This window comes from Tachysurus fulvidraco, chromosome 21 (genome assembly GCF_022655615.1).
Source record: "Tachysurus fulvidraco isolate hzauxx_2018 chromosome 21, HZAU_PFXX_2.0, whole genome shotgun sequence".
NCBI classification, from domain to species: Eukaryota; Metazoa; Chordata; class Actinopteri; order Siluriformes; family Bagridae; genus Tachysurus; species Tachysurus fulvidraco.
This window is the reverse complement of record NC_062538.1, coordinates 9,937,478-9,952,812: the sequence shown is the minus strand read 5'-3', so window position 1 is coordinate 9,952,812 and position 15,335 is coordinate 9,937,478. Positions and strand designations below refer to the sequence as shown.

The 15,335-nt window shown below is 38.3% G+C and overlaps 1 protein-coding gene across 2 annotated transcripts in view; it reads right to left on the bottom strand.

Annotated features, from left to right (window-relative positions):
* The window catches only part of LOC113638608 (E3 ubiquitin-protein ligase UHRF2-like), a 42,059-nt gene that overhangs the window by 16,614 nt on the left and 10,110 nt on the right, over nt 1-15,335 (bottom strand). For both annotated transcript variants that reach the window (XR_007139017.1, XM_027139925.2), the window contains exons 2-7: nt 9,588-9,890; nt 8,282-8,571; nt 4,976-5,194; nt 2,942-3,051; nt 2,649-2,835; nt 1,763-1,886 (exon numbers count right to left, since the gene is read on the bottom strand). Coding sequence is in view for 1 of the 2 variants with exons in the window: in XM_027139925.2 (XP_026995726.2) it covers nt 1,763-1,886; nt 2,649-2,835; nt 2,942-3,051; nt 4,976-5,194; nt 8,282-8,571; nt 9,588-9,890 (1,233 nt within the window). In the remaining variant the exon portion in view is untranslated. The remainder of the gene's footprint in view (nt 1-1,762; nt 1,887-2,648; nt 2,836-2,941; nt 3,052-4,975; nt 5,195-8,281; nt 8,572-9,587; nt 9,891-15,335) is intronic.

Below are 15,335 nucleotides of genomic sequence, written 5' to 3'. Positions count from 1 at the left end.
ACACTGTCTAATGCCACTGTTCACGCACATACTAATCCCTCCTGCTGCTTTCTCTTAGCCACATCACTGGACGTGTTTCCCTGTTATGACTCACTACATTATTAATTTGATGTTGCACTCGTTGTCTAGAATAAAACACACTCTTTCAATGTAGCATTATAGATATTTTTCTATGTGGTAATAAACTGAGATTGCACCAGTAAATATTATCCAGCTAGTTTGATTTAGTGGATAAATATTTGCAACTAGCCGGCTGGCTAAATCGTTTGTTAGATATTTGTGGATTCCTGATAACAAAAATAAACTTATCTTTGTTTTGTTCAAAAGCAGTTATTGGTATATCACTCTTCATGAAAGAGAGTGGAACTAGAAGTTCTATATGATTAGCAGAGAAGATAGCATAATGCAGAATTTCTAGCGGTGAGCTTTAGGAGTAGTGTGGAGGTCTATGTAATAAAATCAGCTCGATATCTAAACTCTAGAACTGGCTATATACAGCTTTTAAATCTTAACATCTCAACTAATCTCAACCCAATCGCTGGAATAAAGTGATTAAAATATCATCAAGCAGCATTAAAAACTAAAGTTCTTTTAGAACTTTAGTTTGGTCTTGTAGTATGAATAGTTACAACTTCAAACACTGATCCTGTGATGAACAAGAAACCAACTCCTAATGGGGTGTTATGGTGTATATGGTATGATGGCCTAGTATAAGAATATCGTAGTTTCACTGTTTCACAGTATTAATAAAGTATTTAAACCACACAAGCCTTTAAAGAAAATTAAGGTAGAATTTATAAATGTCTCATTCTTACAAAAATATTCTTGCAAATAACTTTTCTAATATCTTGCATTGTCCCAATCTAGCATGTTGTTATGAGCTAAAACAAAGAGTGACTGCAAACGTAGTAAAAAAAAAGCTAAATAGTGGCAGTGTGCCATGCAGCTTAGCCCAAAATAGGACATTGGGTTTAGCAATGTAATGGTGGAGCACAGCAATTCCATGCTCTTCTGTGGCTTGATAGTCATCATGCATGAAAAATTTAGGAAAATGCTCAGAGTAGCAGCAGAAATATTGTGTTTAAAGCTGTGGCAGGGTAAACATGGATAAAGTGTTTTCAGCACTGTGGTGTCCCTGCTTCAGGATTAAACTGCTGTAGTGTGATTTAGGGTGAGTCCAAGGGAAGGGGTGTGAAAGTTTTTATTGAGTAGCTGCCAGACACAAAAACTATGAGAAAAGGTAAATGTCTGATCAGCACCATGACCAACCAAGGAACTGTGGCAATCCTAATTCTAACAAAACTGATGTGTTACCTTCCCAAAAAGCTTAACCATCTTATGCAATAGACTTGTTTCGTCTTCACAGGCTTAAATAAGACACATGGCTACCGACACTGCTTACGTAATCTTAAGCAGTTGTCCCACTAAGCAACAGGTTAAATAATAAACTAAAAATTGGATCTGTTGTATAAAACATTAAAGGCTATAAGCTTCTTGTTACCTACTATATTAGTCTCATAGCTCCATTGCAAATCTAAAAATGCAAACTAAAGATACAAACACACAGAAAACACACCTGTCTGCGTATCCGGTACATACATACATACATATATACATACATACATACATACATACTGTACAAACATACATACATACATACATACATACGTGGGCAGATGATATTTATTTTGTGCATTTATGTACCATATTCATAGTTTGTGTGTGCATCTATGTGTGTAAGTGTGTGTATGTTTGTTGTCACCTTTCCCCAGTCCCGCTGGCTCCCGTTGGTTGCTGAAGGCATCTTTGCCCTCTTCTTACTTTCTTTCAGCCTTTCGCCTGCTTTCACCACTTCTGTTGTGTCATTCTTACAAGTGGGGCAGTACCTACACACACACACAAACCCACACACACCACACAGCCTTACAGGTGGGTAAAGGTAATTTAACATGGAAAAGTAGAGAAAACAAAACACTACAGAAAATATCTTATCATGCAGTCAGCTATAGTTTATTATCATTAAAGTATCATATTTCCACTACTACACCCCACCCCTACACCTAATTCTTTGATTAATATTAAAAAAAATATATTATCTGTTCTATGGATTATCCTATGCTCTAAAAGCTGAACAGGACATATCTAAGAAAAAAGAAGGGCTAACAAATTATTCAGCAGTATGTACTATTGTGTACAGTATGTCTTTAGTGATAACATTTATGTTGAGATGTTGTCATTAAAGGTTTGGGCAATATATTAAAAATAAGAAAGACTGTCAAAAAAAAATTATTATTATGGATTATTTCTACTAAGAATATACATTGTTTAGACTACTATCCTCCTTGTCTTTACATTCCAACAGTCTTTCTTTTTTGTGTTTCATCCGTCAGAGCAGATAGATGTATTGTGCAGTGGTGCATGGTACACAGGTGGTTGCTACAAACAAGGACTGCTGTCAATTCTTGACAGTGTGGAAAAAGTAGTTGTGTATTACACAGTATTTTAATATTATTATAGGTTTGCATGGGCTGAATGAAAAACTTGTCTGCGGGTCATTTAAGGACCACAGGCCTTGATTCTGACACCTGTAGCCTACAGGGTCACACGCATTAATGCACCTGTGTACTTGTCTGTGTTTGTGTTCTCACCAGTCTTCATCCTCTGGAATGGTGGATAGTGGGGGGTTGAGGCAGTACAGATGGAAGGCCATGTTACACTCATCACACAGCAGCTGCATGTGTGCGTCCTGCTTCCCCCCACACACGCAGCATGAACAGAACCGACACTCTGCATCCGGGTCAGCTTTACAGTGCTTACACTCCGGCCCACTCTTACCTACACACATATACACACACACACAGGGTGGCAAATAAACCTTTTGTTCTCCTTATCACAGTGAATGACACAGGGTATAATATTGGTGGTGTATGTTATAGCCCACGTTTAAACTGGCCGTTGGTGACGGAGAGAGGAGGAGCTCCAGGTTTCTCAATTTGGTAGATTTCTTCCAGAAACAACAGCTTACAATCACTAATCACATCAGTCGGGCCTCTGTAAAACAACCAACGGAAAAACTGATACGGTACAAAACAAAATAGTAAAATAAAATCCGAACACCTTTTAAAAACAGGCATGAAGGCTAAACTGGATAACAAATCCAGCACATATAACAAAGTTACAGTCTGGGTAAAAATTCACACTGTTCCTTTTCACCTTCAATGTAGCTAATCAGCTAATATGACCATGGCTGAACAACCAAGGCTTTTACGAACCAGTTTAAGCATGAGCAGTTTAAGTATAATTAATCACACACTCAGCTCTAGAGACATTGTGTCTCAGTTAAGGTCGGAAAAGTTTTTTGACTCTATTTTTTTTTTTGTCTCTATGACTGAAGCAATGTATGGCCCAATATTTATCTGAGGAAACTTCTACATATTTTTAGATGGGTTATGCAACTGCTTAAGTTAACTTTATGGGCTCTCCAATCAATTAAGGCCTCCATGACCACCTCAATGACCTGTTTGTAATTCATGCCTCTGAGGTTGTCAGATTTTTCTTGAGGCGAAGTGTTGGAGACATGGAATCACAGTAAGGGAGTCTGTGATTTTCCAAATTTTTGAGACATTGATAGTGAAAATCTAATTTTAATAATAGTTATTAATATTGTTATTAAAAATAACCTGCAAAATGTGCAAAATATTCATTTGATGTAATACTTAATAAAAAGCATTATTCATTTTAATGTTTGATTTTGAAATATATATGTATACAGCACTGTATATGAGGTATACAGTATACAATAAATATAAAATCACTAATTTGGTTTCACTTAAAAAATATGGCTTCAATCCTTTATACAGCAGCGTATAAAATACCACTTGATCCAGCACATCCTATTATTTTGCATTTTAAATGAGATTAAATCTGGGTTATGAAATCTTATGAAGGCTCATGACCATATACACTTGCTGTCCAATTTATTAAGAACACCTCTACGTTCAAGCAGTTATCTAAAAAAACAAAAACAAACCAATCATCTGGCCATAGTGCGATGCATATAATCATGCAGATACAGGTCAAGAGCTTCAGGTAATGTACATATCTTACACCAGAATTGTGTGATCTCTGTGAAATTGTTATTGATATTGGCAACAGACAGGCTGGTTTGAGCATTTCAGAAACTGCTGACACAAAAATCTCTAGAGTTTATACAGAACAGCAGGAAAAACAAAAGACTGAGTGAGTGATAGGTCTGTGGGTGGAAACATCTTGTTGGTACAATAGGTTGAAGGAAAATGGACAGATTGGTTTGAGGTATAAGGATATAGTAACTCAAATAAACACTCTTTACAACCATGGAGAACAGAAAAGCACCTCAGCTTAATGCCAAACCTTGAGGATGGTGGGCTACAACAGCAGAAATCCACACTTGGTTTCACTTCAGTCAGCTAAGAACATGATGCTGATGCTAATAAGGCCTGAGACTGACCCAAATTGGACAGCTGAAGACCAGAAAAAACCCGGTGAATTTTCCTTAATTTTCAACTGCCCAATTTTCAATGAGTCTGTGCCCAAGCCAGACTGCTCAATCCATTCTGTGTAAACTCTAGACTGTTGTATGTGAAAATCCCAGGAAGGCAGTAGTTTGTGGAAAACTCTGACCAGTCCATCTGGCAGCAACAACCATATCATGGTTAGAGTAATTTTTCCCCATTCTGATGGCGGACAGTGAGAGCATTGTGAACCATGCAACCAACTTATTAATAAGTACTTATACTTGACATTTACTATTTTTTTTACGAATTTACTGGTGATCAAAACAAATTTTTAAAAAGTAAGTACTTAGTAAGTAAACTTCAGACAGCAAACATGATCTTAACTAATAATCTACATTTGTGGTGAAAAGGGTTAAGCTCAGTCCTTTAAAATGCTTCAGGATAGTAAGCAATATATGAAGTGTGCATGGCACTCTTACCCGAGTAGGATTTTCACGCGCACCTCCTTTTTGGTCCTGGAGATATGGTTGAGCGTGGTGATTTCAGCATCATACCAGAATCCCCTCTCTTCTGGAAGCTCCAAATTGTAGTTGACCATTACCACCTGTCCCACCTCGAGCTGTTCGAACCGTAGTAGTGTCCGAGCTCGAGGACGCACGTCCTCTGCGTTCATTTCCACCACACCATTCTCTGGGTAACTGCAGACATGTGACATTTAATATTTTGTACAAATACACTGATGAGCAAAACAGCTGAAAATTTTAGCCCATTAGTTGGAATGAAAGTCTGGTCAGGCAACAAATCAAATCAAATGCTTCTTTGAGTCAGCTCAAAAATTCAGTACTCATTCAGAGCTCCTGGCCAATGCAGACATCTAGACAAATACTCACTACCTACCAGTTTACTGCAGTTAGAACAGAATTACAGTTATTACAGAATTCCAGATTTACAGAAGAAGCATTTATGTCTTCAATGAACTCGTAATGTCTGAAAAACTTCGCTTTAATAGTGTGTGATGTCAGATTATACACATTCACAGTTAGAAATTTGGGGTGTATTGTCACAATAGAAGATATTTTATCTGGTCTATCAGTTACATATTTGCTCAGAGGACAAGTTCAACAAACCTCACTACACCACATAACACACATAGTGGTGTGACATCTTAATCTTACAACTTTTATGAGCAATGAGCTACTCTATCTGAATCCCACCTCCTGCTGCACTACGCTCATCAGCTGTGACGTGATCTGGCTGACATTAAAACTGTATTTACTGAGCCATTTATCATGCATAGATGACAGATTATCTTTTTCTGTTACTATGTGGTTAAACACAGACAGACAATACACAGTTCAGGGGTGTTTGAATGGGGAATTATTGTTACCACACCAAAGTTAAAATAATTAAAGACAATATAGATCATTTCCTATAACTGTAACTGTCCTTTAAGTGTTTAATGTCTCTTATACCACAGCAACTCGTTTCTATAAGTATTTTTTCTTTTATTTTAAATGTTAATATAAAGATTTTAAATGTTATCACTTCCATTATAGCAACTATAAAGAGTTGTTCTAACACCAGCTTCTCTTTTTCTGTCTCTTAGAGATTATAAAACAAAAATCTGAGCTTGTTCTTTTACCAAAAAACCAGAAAGGCTAAACTCCTCTACCCTGAAGACCTTCCCATTTCAGAAAACTTATAGTGCTGCTGATGTAGAACATGAATCAACAATTTCTGACCATTCAGTTTCCCCCAAATCCTGTATCTAGTTTATAGATTTAATGTGGCTTAATATAAAGGTAAAAAAGACCACTAAAACAGTTTTTCACACAGCATTGTTTCAAGTCTGATCCTGCTGCAAAGATTTCTTAGAAATCCTCTCCTGTTTCCATCCCAGGTGGCTCGCATTTCTGACAAGCTGTTTTTCCCCTCGCAAATGATACCAGACACACACACACACACACACACACACACACACACACACACACACACATACGCACACGGTAAGGAGAAACGAGAGACCATGCACAGCTCAGCGGGGAAAAACAACAAAGCACCCGGCTGTGTTAAATCCCTCTGTTGCTGCCATCTTAATTTACAGTGCAGGAAAAAGGGAACAGTTTAGAAAGAGGGAGTGTTAATAATTAAGGACAATTTCCAACTGTGTGCTGAGACATTAACATAAAATATGATTAACATATACTTTTCTAACATGACGTATCTGAGATGAGCAAAGCTCTTATTCCCAACTGTTATCCCCAGACTGTGAATGGTACAGCCCAGGGCTCTTCACACTTCATGTACAGAATTTTAGCTATGGATTTTTTTATTTTAATGAAGTTTATATATTTATTTGATCAGGGAACGCACATCTGGGTATTACAAAGAAAACCAAAAAATTCCCAATTTTATGCATGCCGTATTTATGTGACATCAGTTTATATTGTTTTAAACCTTTCATCCCGTCATGAAAACCATAATCCTGTATTAAATAGCTTGGCTCACAGATTATTCAACTACAGCTCACATAGCTGCTAACTACTAAAACTGATTAAGTGAAAGATTAATTCATTCAAGATGTTTTCTTTGTTTGTTTGTTTAGCTATTTAACTAACTCCTGTTCATTGGAGCTGCTGACGTTTGCCATTTTATAATGAGCAGTGCAAAAGAAGAAAACATCACTAACAAAGGAAGCACGATGGTTACGCAGTGTACATCACCTCCCTACCACACATACAGTGTTTGTCTTGCTATCCTTGTGAAAATTAACCAAATGGAAAACAAATCCACATGGGGACCAGCCAAATGTCCCCACAATGTCAAAACTGTCACATATTCCTAATTAAAAACAGATTCCTAATCGCTGGTTTAGTGGATTGTATTATCAGATTTTCACAGCTGGACATGCGATCCTTTTCTATTGGCTTAAATATGGACCCAGTCATTTTGCTGCCCTTTTGAATCAGCCAGACTTTATCCCATTAACCCATAAACATGCTGCTAGCTTAATCCCCTAAACGAAGTGCAGAAACAGACACCTCCATTTTGCCGTATGTGGTTAATGATTTATGGCTTTGCACGTATAAACATACAAGTGCATTAACAGCTGTAGATCATCTGTAGTATATATCTAATTGTTTTTATAGCTATGTCGTGCTTGATTGTTTATTTTTGTCGTAAAACATAGCATGAAAAAAAGGGGAGAAAATAAGAAAGAAACGCTCGCCGCTCAAGAGAGGTCGCTCGTCTCCATGGCAACGGCGCGTTCCGGATGAATTTGCCATGGAAGGGGAAAAAAAAGCGAGAGCGAGCGAGAGAAATAAGACGAGTGTGAATTCTGCCTCTCCTTCAGCTGCAGGCAGAAATCTGAGGAAGAAGAAGGGAGTAAGGTGTTTACTAAAGACACACACACACACACACACACGCATACAACCGCACACACTCAAGTGCAACAGTGCTAAACCCAATACGCATGGATATACGCATGCACAGACTCACGTATACATTCAAGCACAACACCTTTAAATACAAACACAATCAGGAACTCAGACACACTCACATGCACACAGCCATACACGCAGAAGCTCATAACTCGGTTGCTACCTGGATAACATAGTTAATTGGCAAATCTTAGTTTAGCTGTTTTTAGCTAGATGGCTTATATTAGCAGTGAGTGTTTATGAATATAACTTCATATTTCATGTTAGCTATCTTGCTCCCTTTTTTTTTTTTTTTTTTTTTTTTACAAACTGTGCATTAATTTAAAGGTTAAATGCACCCACTCCTCGTATTTAATATGGTAGCCGATAACTTCTCTGCCAGAATCTTCTGCTTCAGTCTGAGATGTTGAAGGCTCTTCACTGTTCGAGTGTGGCGGCACAGTGCCGTTTGTTTCTGACTCCGTCTCCACCTTCCCATTAATGCGCTTGCCATTTCTTCCTGCTCTGCCTGTAGATGATGCTGCTGTCTCAGCTTTGCTTTTGCTCCCTTTGTTGGACAGCGTGACTTTCTCGATAGTGGCCTCGAACCAGGCGCCGATGCTTACATCCCTGCAGTCCACCAGCTCGTTAATCTGAAAACACAACATTCATATTAGTCCTTTCTTCCCATGTTCTTCACACTTGCATCATTTACACCTACTTTACACCTACACCCATTGCAAATTTTCTTTAATTTAATACTTTAAACCTCCTCTTTACATGTACACACTTTACACCTATCCCATCCACGTCACCTTTTACAACTGCACTTTACACCTGTTCTTTACACTTACACACTTTACGATTGCTATCTTCATCTACACCATTTACAGTTGCACTTTACATCTAATCCCTTACATACTCCCTTTACATCTGTTATGTAAACATACTATGTTTACACCTGCCCCACCTTTATACCCTTAACAACTGTACTTTACACCCTTTCCTTACACTTACTTTACATCTGCTCTTAACACCTACACCTTTTCTATGTGCTCTTTACAGCAAGACCCTTTGCACCTACTCTTTATACCTGCCCCCTCTTTACACCTCTACATAGTCCCTTTATATCTGTTTTCTACACATACTCATTTTAAGCCTGTTATTTAAACACTTTTTATTTTTGTTCTTTACATGTAGACCTTTTACACCTACATGTTTTAACACCAACAACCATTACAGCTGCACCTTAAACCTAGTCTTTACACCTGCCCTTTTCAACGACACCCTTCGTACCTCCTTACACCTTTACCCTTTAGACCTGTTTATACATACCATATTTACACCTGTTCTTTGCATGTTCTTCCTTTACACCTGTTCTTTACACCTATACCTGTTACATGTTAGACTTACACTCTTTACAACTGCCCCTCCTCTACACCTTTTGCACCTGCTCTATACAGTTACACCCTTTACAACTGCTCCTTTATACCTGTTAATCTGCAACCTGCTTATTACACCTACATGCTTCATAAATGGTCCTTCCTCTACACACTTTACAACTGTACTTTACAACTAAAGTTACACCTGTTTTTTCTGCATATACCTTTTTACCCCTGCACTTTACACCTACGTACTTTACACTTACACACTATAAGTATGTTCTGACCTTATATACTCCAATCCCTGGATTGATGAGGTCAGCAGATGATGATGTCGAAGGCTGACTTTCTAATGCTGACCCACTATTGCTGCTGACCGTTGCCGGGGAAGCCGTGGTTGCCGTGGTTACTGTGGTTGCTGTGGGTGTGGTAGAGCTGCTGCTGGGAGGAGTAGCGTTACCAGTCATGACCTCTCCACTGTTGGGAGTAGGGCTTGGACTGTCAGCTGGATCAGTGTGAGAGCGAATGAGAAGCTGAACAATGTCATTAAGGCCAACATTGTAATCGAATAGTGTCTGTCCATCCTCCATCTGTAAATCATAAGGAGAGAGAGAGTGAGTGAGAGAGATATCAAGTTATTATGCTACAAAATGTGGACTGAATAAGGTATAGTAGTTATTAATGAATAAGTCAGTTAGGAAATTTTTAAAATTTGAGTAAAAGAAAGTAAGAACAGAGGAGGAGGAGGAGGAGGAGGAGCAGCGAAAACAAAAAATAACAAAAAGTTACAAAAATAAAAATTGGGATTTTAAATAAGGGATGTTAGGAAGGAAGGACATAAGAAAGGAAGGAAGGAAAGAAGGAAGGAAGAAAGGAAAGGGAAATAAAAAAAGAGGCAGTAAAAAAAGGTAAGAATTGAGCGAGAAAGAAAATGGTAAAAAGGAAAACAGAAAAGAGGAAGAACAATAGATGTTAATAAATAAAGAAGGACAGAAAAAAGAAGACAGAAAATAAGCGATGTTAAGAAAAAGGGGAATGTAACAATTCCAGAAAAAAGAAAGAGGAAAGTAGTAATGGAAGTGGGAAGGTATAAAGAGGGAAAAAGTCAGAAAGAAAGAAAGAAAGAAAGAAAGAAAGAAAGAAAGAATTATTTATTTATTCAGCAAACTCGCATTATCATATACGCTACACTGTGTGTGTGTGTGTGTGTGTGTGTGTGTGTGTGTGTGTTTGTGTATGTGCTACTAAATCTGCAAAATCAGAATAAAGACAAATGGATACTTATATAAATACATATTACAAACATAAACATATTCATATAGTGACAAAAAGCACAAGAGGTTGCTATGGAAACACATACACAAACACACACTCGCACACAGACGAACACAAAATCCCTCCCACCTCACCTTCAGCCCAAGCACACACGCAAATACACACACACAATGAGAGCAAAATGGCGGCTTCTTCTTCACTCGGTTTGAGGGAGCGGGAAAAGCAGCACACACTCCGCCATGTTGACTGTCGCTAAAGGAGCACTAAGACACAGACACACACACTCTATATTAGTATAAAACGATACTGCCGTAACGGGGTGGTGGTGAGAACATTAACTTCCAGTGCATATGACAGCAACTATCACCCTCTATCATCACATTTTCCGTTGATAATCTGTGTTTGTGTGTGTGTGTGTTCGTATTGCGAAACAGTGCATGGCGAAGTGTGTGATTTTTCCTGATCTCTCCTTTCGACTGAGCATGAAGGAGAAGACCGCCATTTTCTCTGTTATTATGTGTGCAAATGGAATGTACAGAGAAATAAGCTACTCCATAAGCACAAAAAATAAAATAGGTACACAGAAAACGAGAAACAGAACGACAACCAATCAGATAAAGAGAGACACCTGACTGTCTTTTGCATCAGTCTATCTGTCTCACTTGCTTTGGTCTGTTTTTCTTTTCCTATTACAGTATTTTCCGCACCATAAGGCGCACCTGATTATAAGGTGCAGTCTCAATTACGGGGTCTATTTCTGTACTTAACCCATACATAAGGCGCATGCTAAAACATACGGTCTACAAAACAGTGAGTTTAGTTTAACTTTATTCTACTATTTAACAACACACACACACACACACATGCACACACACTATATTTTTAATCAATCTTCTCCCACAAATCCATGAAAGTCCTCATCTGCTGTGTTTTCTTAACTTGGAGCAGTACATTTTCTTGCTTCCTCCACTTCCGAACCATAGATTCATTGATGTTGAATACTTCCGCAGCTGCTCTATTCCCATTTACAACTGCGTAACTGATAGCCCCTAGTTTGAATTGTGCCTCATAAGCATCTGATTTTTATTGGCGGATGGCAAACCAACTTAAGGTGCATTTACCGCCACCTACTGGACTGGAGTATGGAGCACATAATGGTTAGGAAGAAACAAATGTTTTTTTGCAACATAACGGTAGTATACCTACCGTAGGCCTGGTGGAGGTAAGCGTAATAACGTACGTACGTATTATGTAATGTTCTCTGATTGGTTTATCGCCGACAGCGTACGTAGTGTATGTATTACGTCTCTGTGTCAGCAGGAAATGGTCGGACAGTAATCAATCAGTCTTACCAAAGTCGCACATAACATTTTTACAGATTTTTGGAACTCGGTGCACACATAAGGCGCATGGCCGATTTTTGAGAAAATTTAAGGCTTTTAGGTGCACCTTATAGTGCGGAAAATACTGTAAGTAGAAATATGCAAGAATCTGGTTACATGATCATGATTGTTTGTTTGACTGTTTATCCATTTATAAACTTTTAGGGGTTTTATTCCTGCAGCCATCACTCTAACAGCCCTTTAATGCTGAGTGTGCATGATGCCATGTTATTTTATTAACCCAGTTGTCAGGATCAGCGCCACCACAGTTCCACTGCCTGACTGCCTCCCCCATATATCCCACCGCCCAATCTTCACCTTTTAAATAGTTTATATAATGGTATCACGGACTTATCAGATAATCTGTAAAGAAATCAACCATAAAGCAATCATATGAATTCCCGATTCAAACTGCTCATGCTCACGAAAGAGAGAAATAAAAATGAGCACAGAGAAGACGCGCTGAATCACTCTGACACGCAGAGGCTCTCACCAACCCGCCATCTTAACACTCTTCCAAAACAACATCGAGAAAATGGAGTGAGACAAAACAGAGGGAGATAAAGCAGGAGTGACTGAGGGACATGAAACAGGGATAAAAAGAAAGAATAGAAAAGATTTTGGTGAAAGCGGGCAGACAGATTACAGCGTGCAGGACCAAAGACCATTAGGTCATTAATAAGAACAATACACAGTCACATATGGCATACTGAGTTCATTTATTCACTCTTAGTAAGTTCCTGGTCGTGCTTTAAATCCTCTTCTAATGTACCTCAAAGTGTTTTTATTGTTTGTCAATCGGGGAGACACGAAAAATGATTGCTTATATCCAAATACAGATATCGATATTTGTTGCATTGAACAGATACAGATAATGGTATTGTATCCCTTTTTTAAACGCTCTGATATTGTGTAACTACTGTCAGCATTGGGTAAGTTAAACTCTTTGAGATACCTGAAGAACAAAGCATGTTGTAGGACTAAAAAAAAAGACAAATTAACAACTACAGCAGCAAAGTTTATTTGTGTGTGTGTGTGAGAGCAAACAGCGTGCACTGTCTATATCTAATGACTAACAAGCACACACCCATACCTCGTTAGTGATGTTACCACTTTCATTAGAACAGTTATTTATTCATGAAACCTGTATTTTATTATTAGCAAACATTACTTCATGTCTTTAACTGGTAATAAAATGTTCTTTTCTTTTATGCCACAGTTTTCTCTGTTCATTTTCTCTTGTTCAGTTTTATCACTTTGTTCATCTCGGTTCAGTGTCCTCTGTATTTTCCTACTCCATTTCATCCCTCCATTTTCACGCCATGGTTTTGCGCGAGTGGTAAAATGGCGGGCTCTTTAAGAGCGAGACACGCCATCACGACGTGTTAAGAAAAAAAAAAAAACGCTTGCTGGTGCACAATCAAGCTCTCCTGGATCTGTGTGTGTGTGTTGCAAAGTATGTGTTTGAGTGTCTGCGTGTTTTGCACTCAAATATCTTAAGCCAGAGTGTGTGTCTATGTGTGTGCGTGCGTATTTAAATTCTTCACAACCATACATTAGTGTGCACTGTCTTAAAATCGTCTATGTAGTTTAGTTTGACGAGTTGACTTGCAAGTTCACAAAAAGAGGCCAAAGCGCAGTGTGTGTATGTGTGTGTGTTTGTGTGTATGTGCATGCGTCCAACCGCCATTTCAGCTTCAAGGAAAAGAGAATTCTGGGAAATTTGAGGAGCAGCTCCCCTCCCCCACCACCAGCCAGACACAACGCAAGCATGCAGAAGAACAAAAATAAAAAAAATAAAATAAAAGGAAAAGAGGAGTAAAAGAAGGAATTGAGTCACGTTTTAATAACAAAACAGCATCGGCATAATAGTGTACTAAAATGCAACTGGGTAATAAAACATAAATGACTGATTATTAAACACTTAGCGACATAAACAATTAAATCCTTCTTTATTTCCAGTTTTCTCTCTGCTTTGCAGCCTGCAGTAACGTGTGATATGTAGCTGAATATCACGGTCTGTTCAATGAGTAATCGGGTCTCACTGGGGTTTAGACTAGCTATCATCTCCATCTTGTTCACATTGTGATCGGATCTGTTTTTCTCCTGTACAGTATGCAGATAAGCTAGCTAGAGACAGTACGCATTCAGAGCTTTCAGCTCAGCATGAGCCCAATCTTACTATCCAAGTGATATTATGTATTTTAAAGATTTTCACAAATATCATACTATCACAGTTTGACATGACCCAATAAAACACACAAGCTGGTTGTAAAAATTGAAGAGAAAATGCTGAAAACCACAAATGTTAATTAATGTCAATTAATTTTCATTTGTGTATCATCACTTTTAACAATATACCATTGTCCCCAAGCAGATTTATAGAAATCTGGATGAAGGTTTTAATACCCAAGGAGCATTTACTAGACAAGAAAGAAAAGAAAAACTCCCTGAGACAATATGGGGAAGAAAACTGGAGAGGAACCAGACTCAAAAGGAGCCCATCCTTATCTCTCCTTTTTATAATGTATGTCCTGAATCTCTGGGTGATACCAGATAGTGGAATTGAAGTTTACTAAAATGTGTAGGTGTAGAAAAGTAAATGTGTATTGAAAAGACGTTCAGTATGAGTATAATCCCCTACTGCAGATCACAAGTTTACATTATTGTGTAATGTATTAATCTTCTGTTAACCTTTCAACAGTGACAGCTCATTCACAGGAACTTAATAATAAAATATAGCTGCAAGCAGCGATGTCTGGCCCTTGCACGGTTTTTTATCGCATTTTAGACAAACGGGGGCGCTAGTGAGCCACTTAAGAGACACAACTTTGTCCGACCTTTTTGTCCACACTTAACAGCCGAAAAAATGTGATGTATGTGTCAAATTTCAAGTTAATCTATGCACACCAAAAGCCTTAAATATGCCTGAAATAAAAGTAAACTTAGACACGATGCCATGGCAACAGTGTTTGAGATATCAAAAATCCGTTTGCAATTTCGCATTAGATTCAATCGCATGAATCCTCTGGGAGGAGTATTTAAAGGTTCATTGCATGCAACTGTGTAAAAATCCACCTTTGTGACTGACACACTTCCTGGGGCCTGTTGGTGGCGATATACATGGGACTCACAATAAGCACATCGATGCAATCGGAATCCTTGGCCGAACATACACACCACGTGTCATCACAATAAGATATTTTTTGGCTTAGATAGAAGCCACTTCCTGTTTCTCTGAATTCTCTGAAAAATTAGTCGCCTCGCCATGGCAGCACCGTTCGAGATATCAAAAATCCCTTCGGAATTTAGCAAGTGCAATGTCTCGGCATCATGTCCACCACGTTTGATGTCAATCACATGAATTCCCTAGGAGGA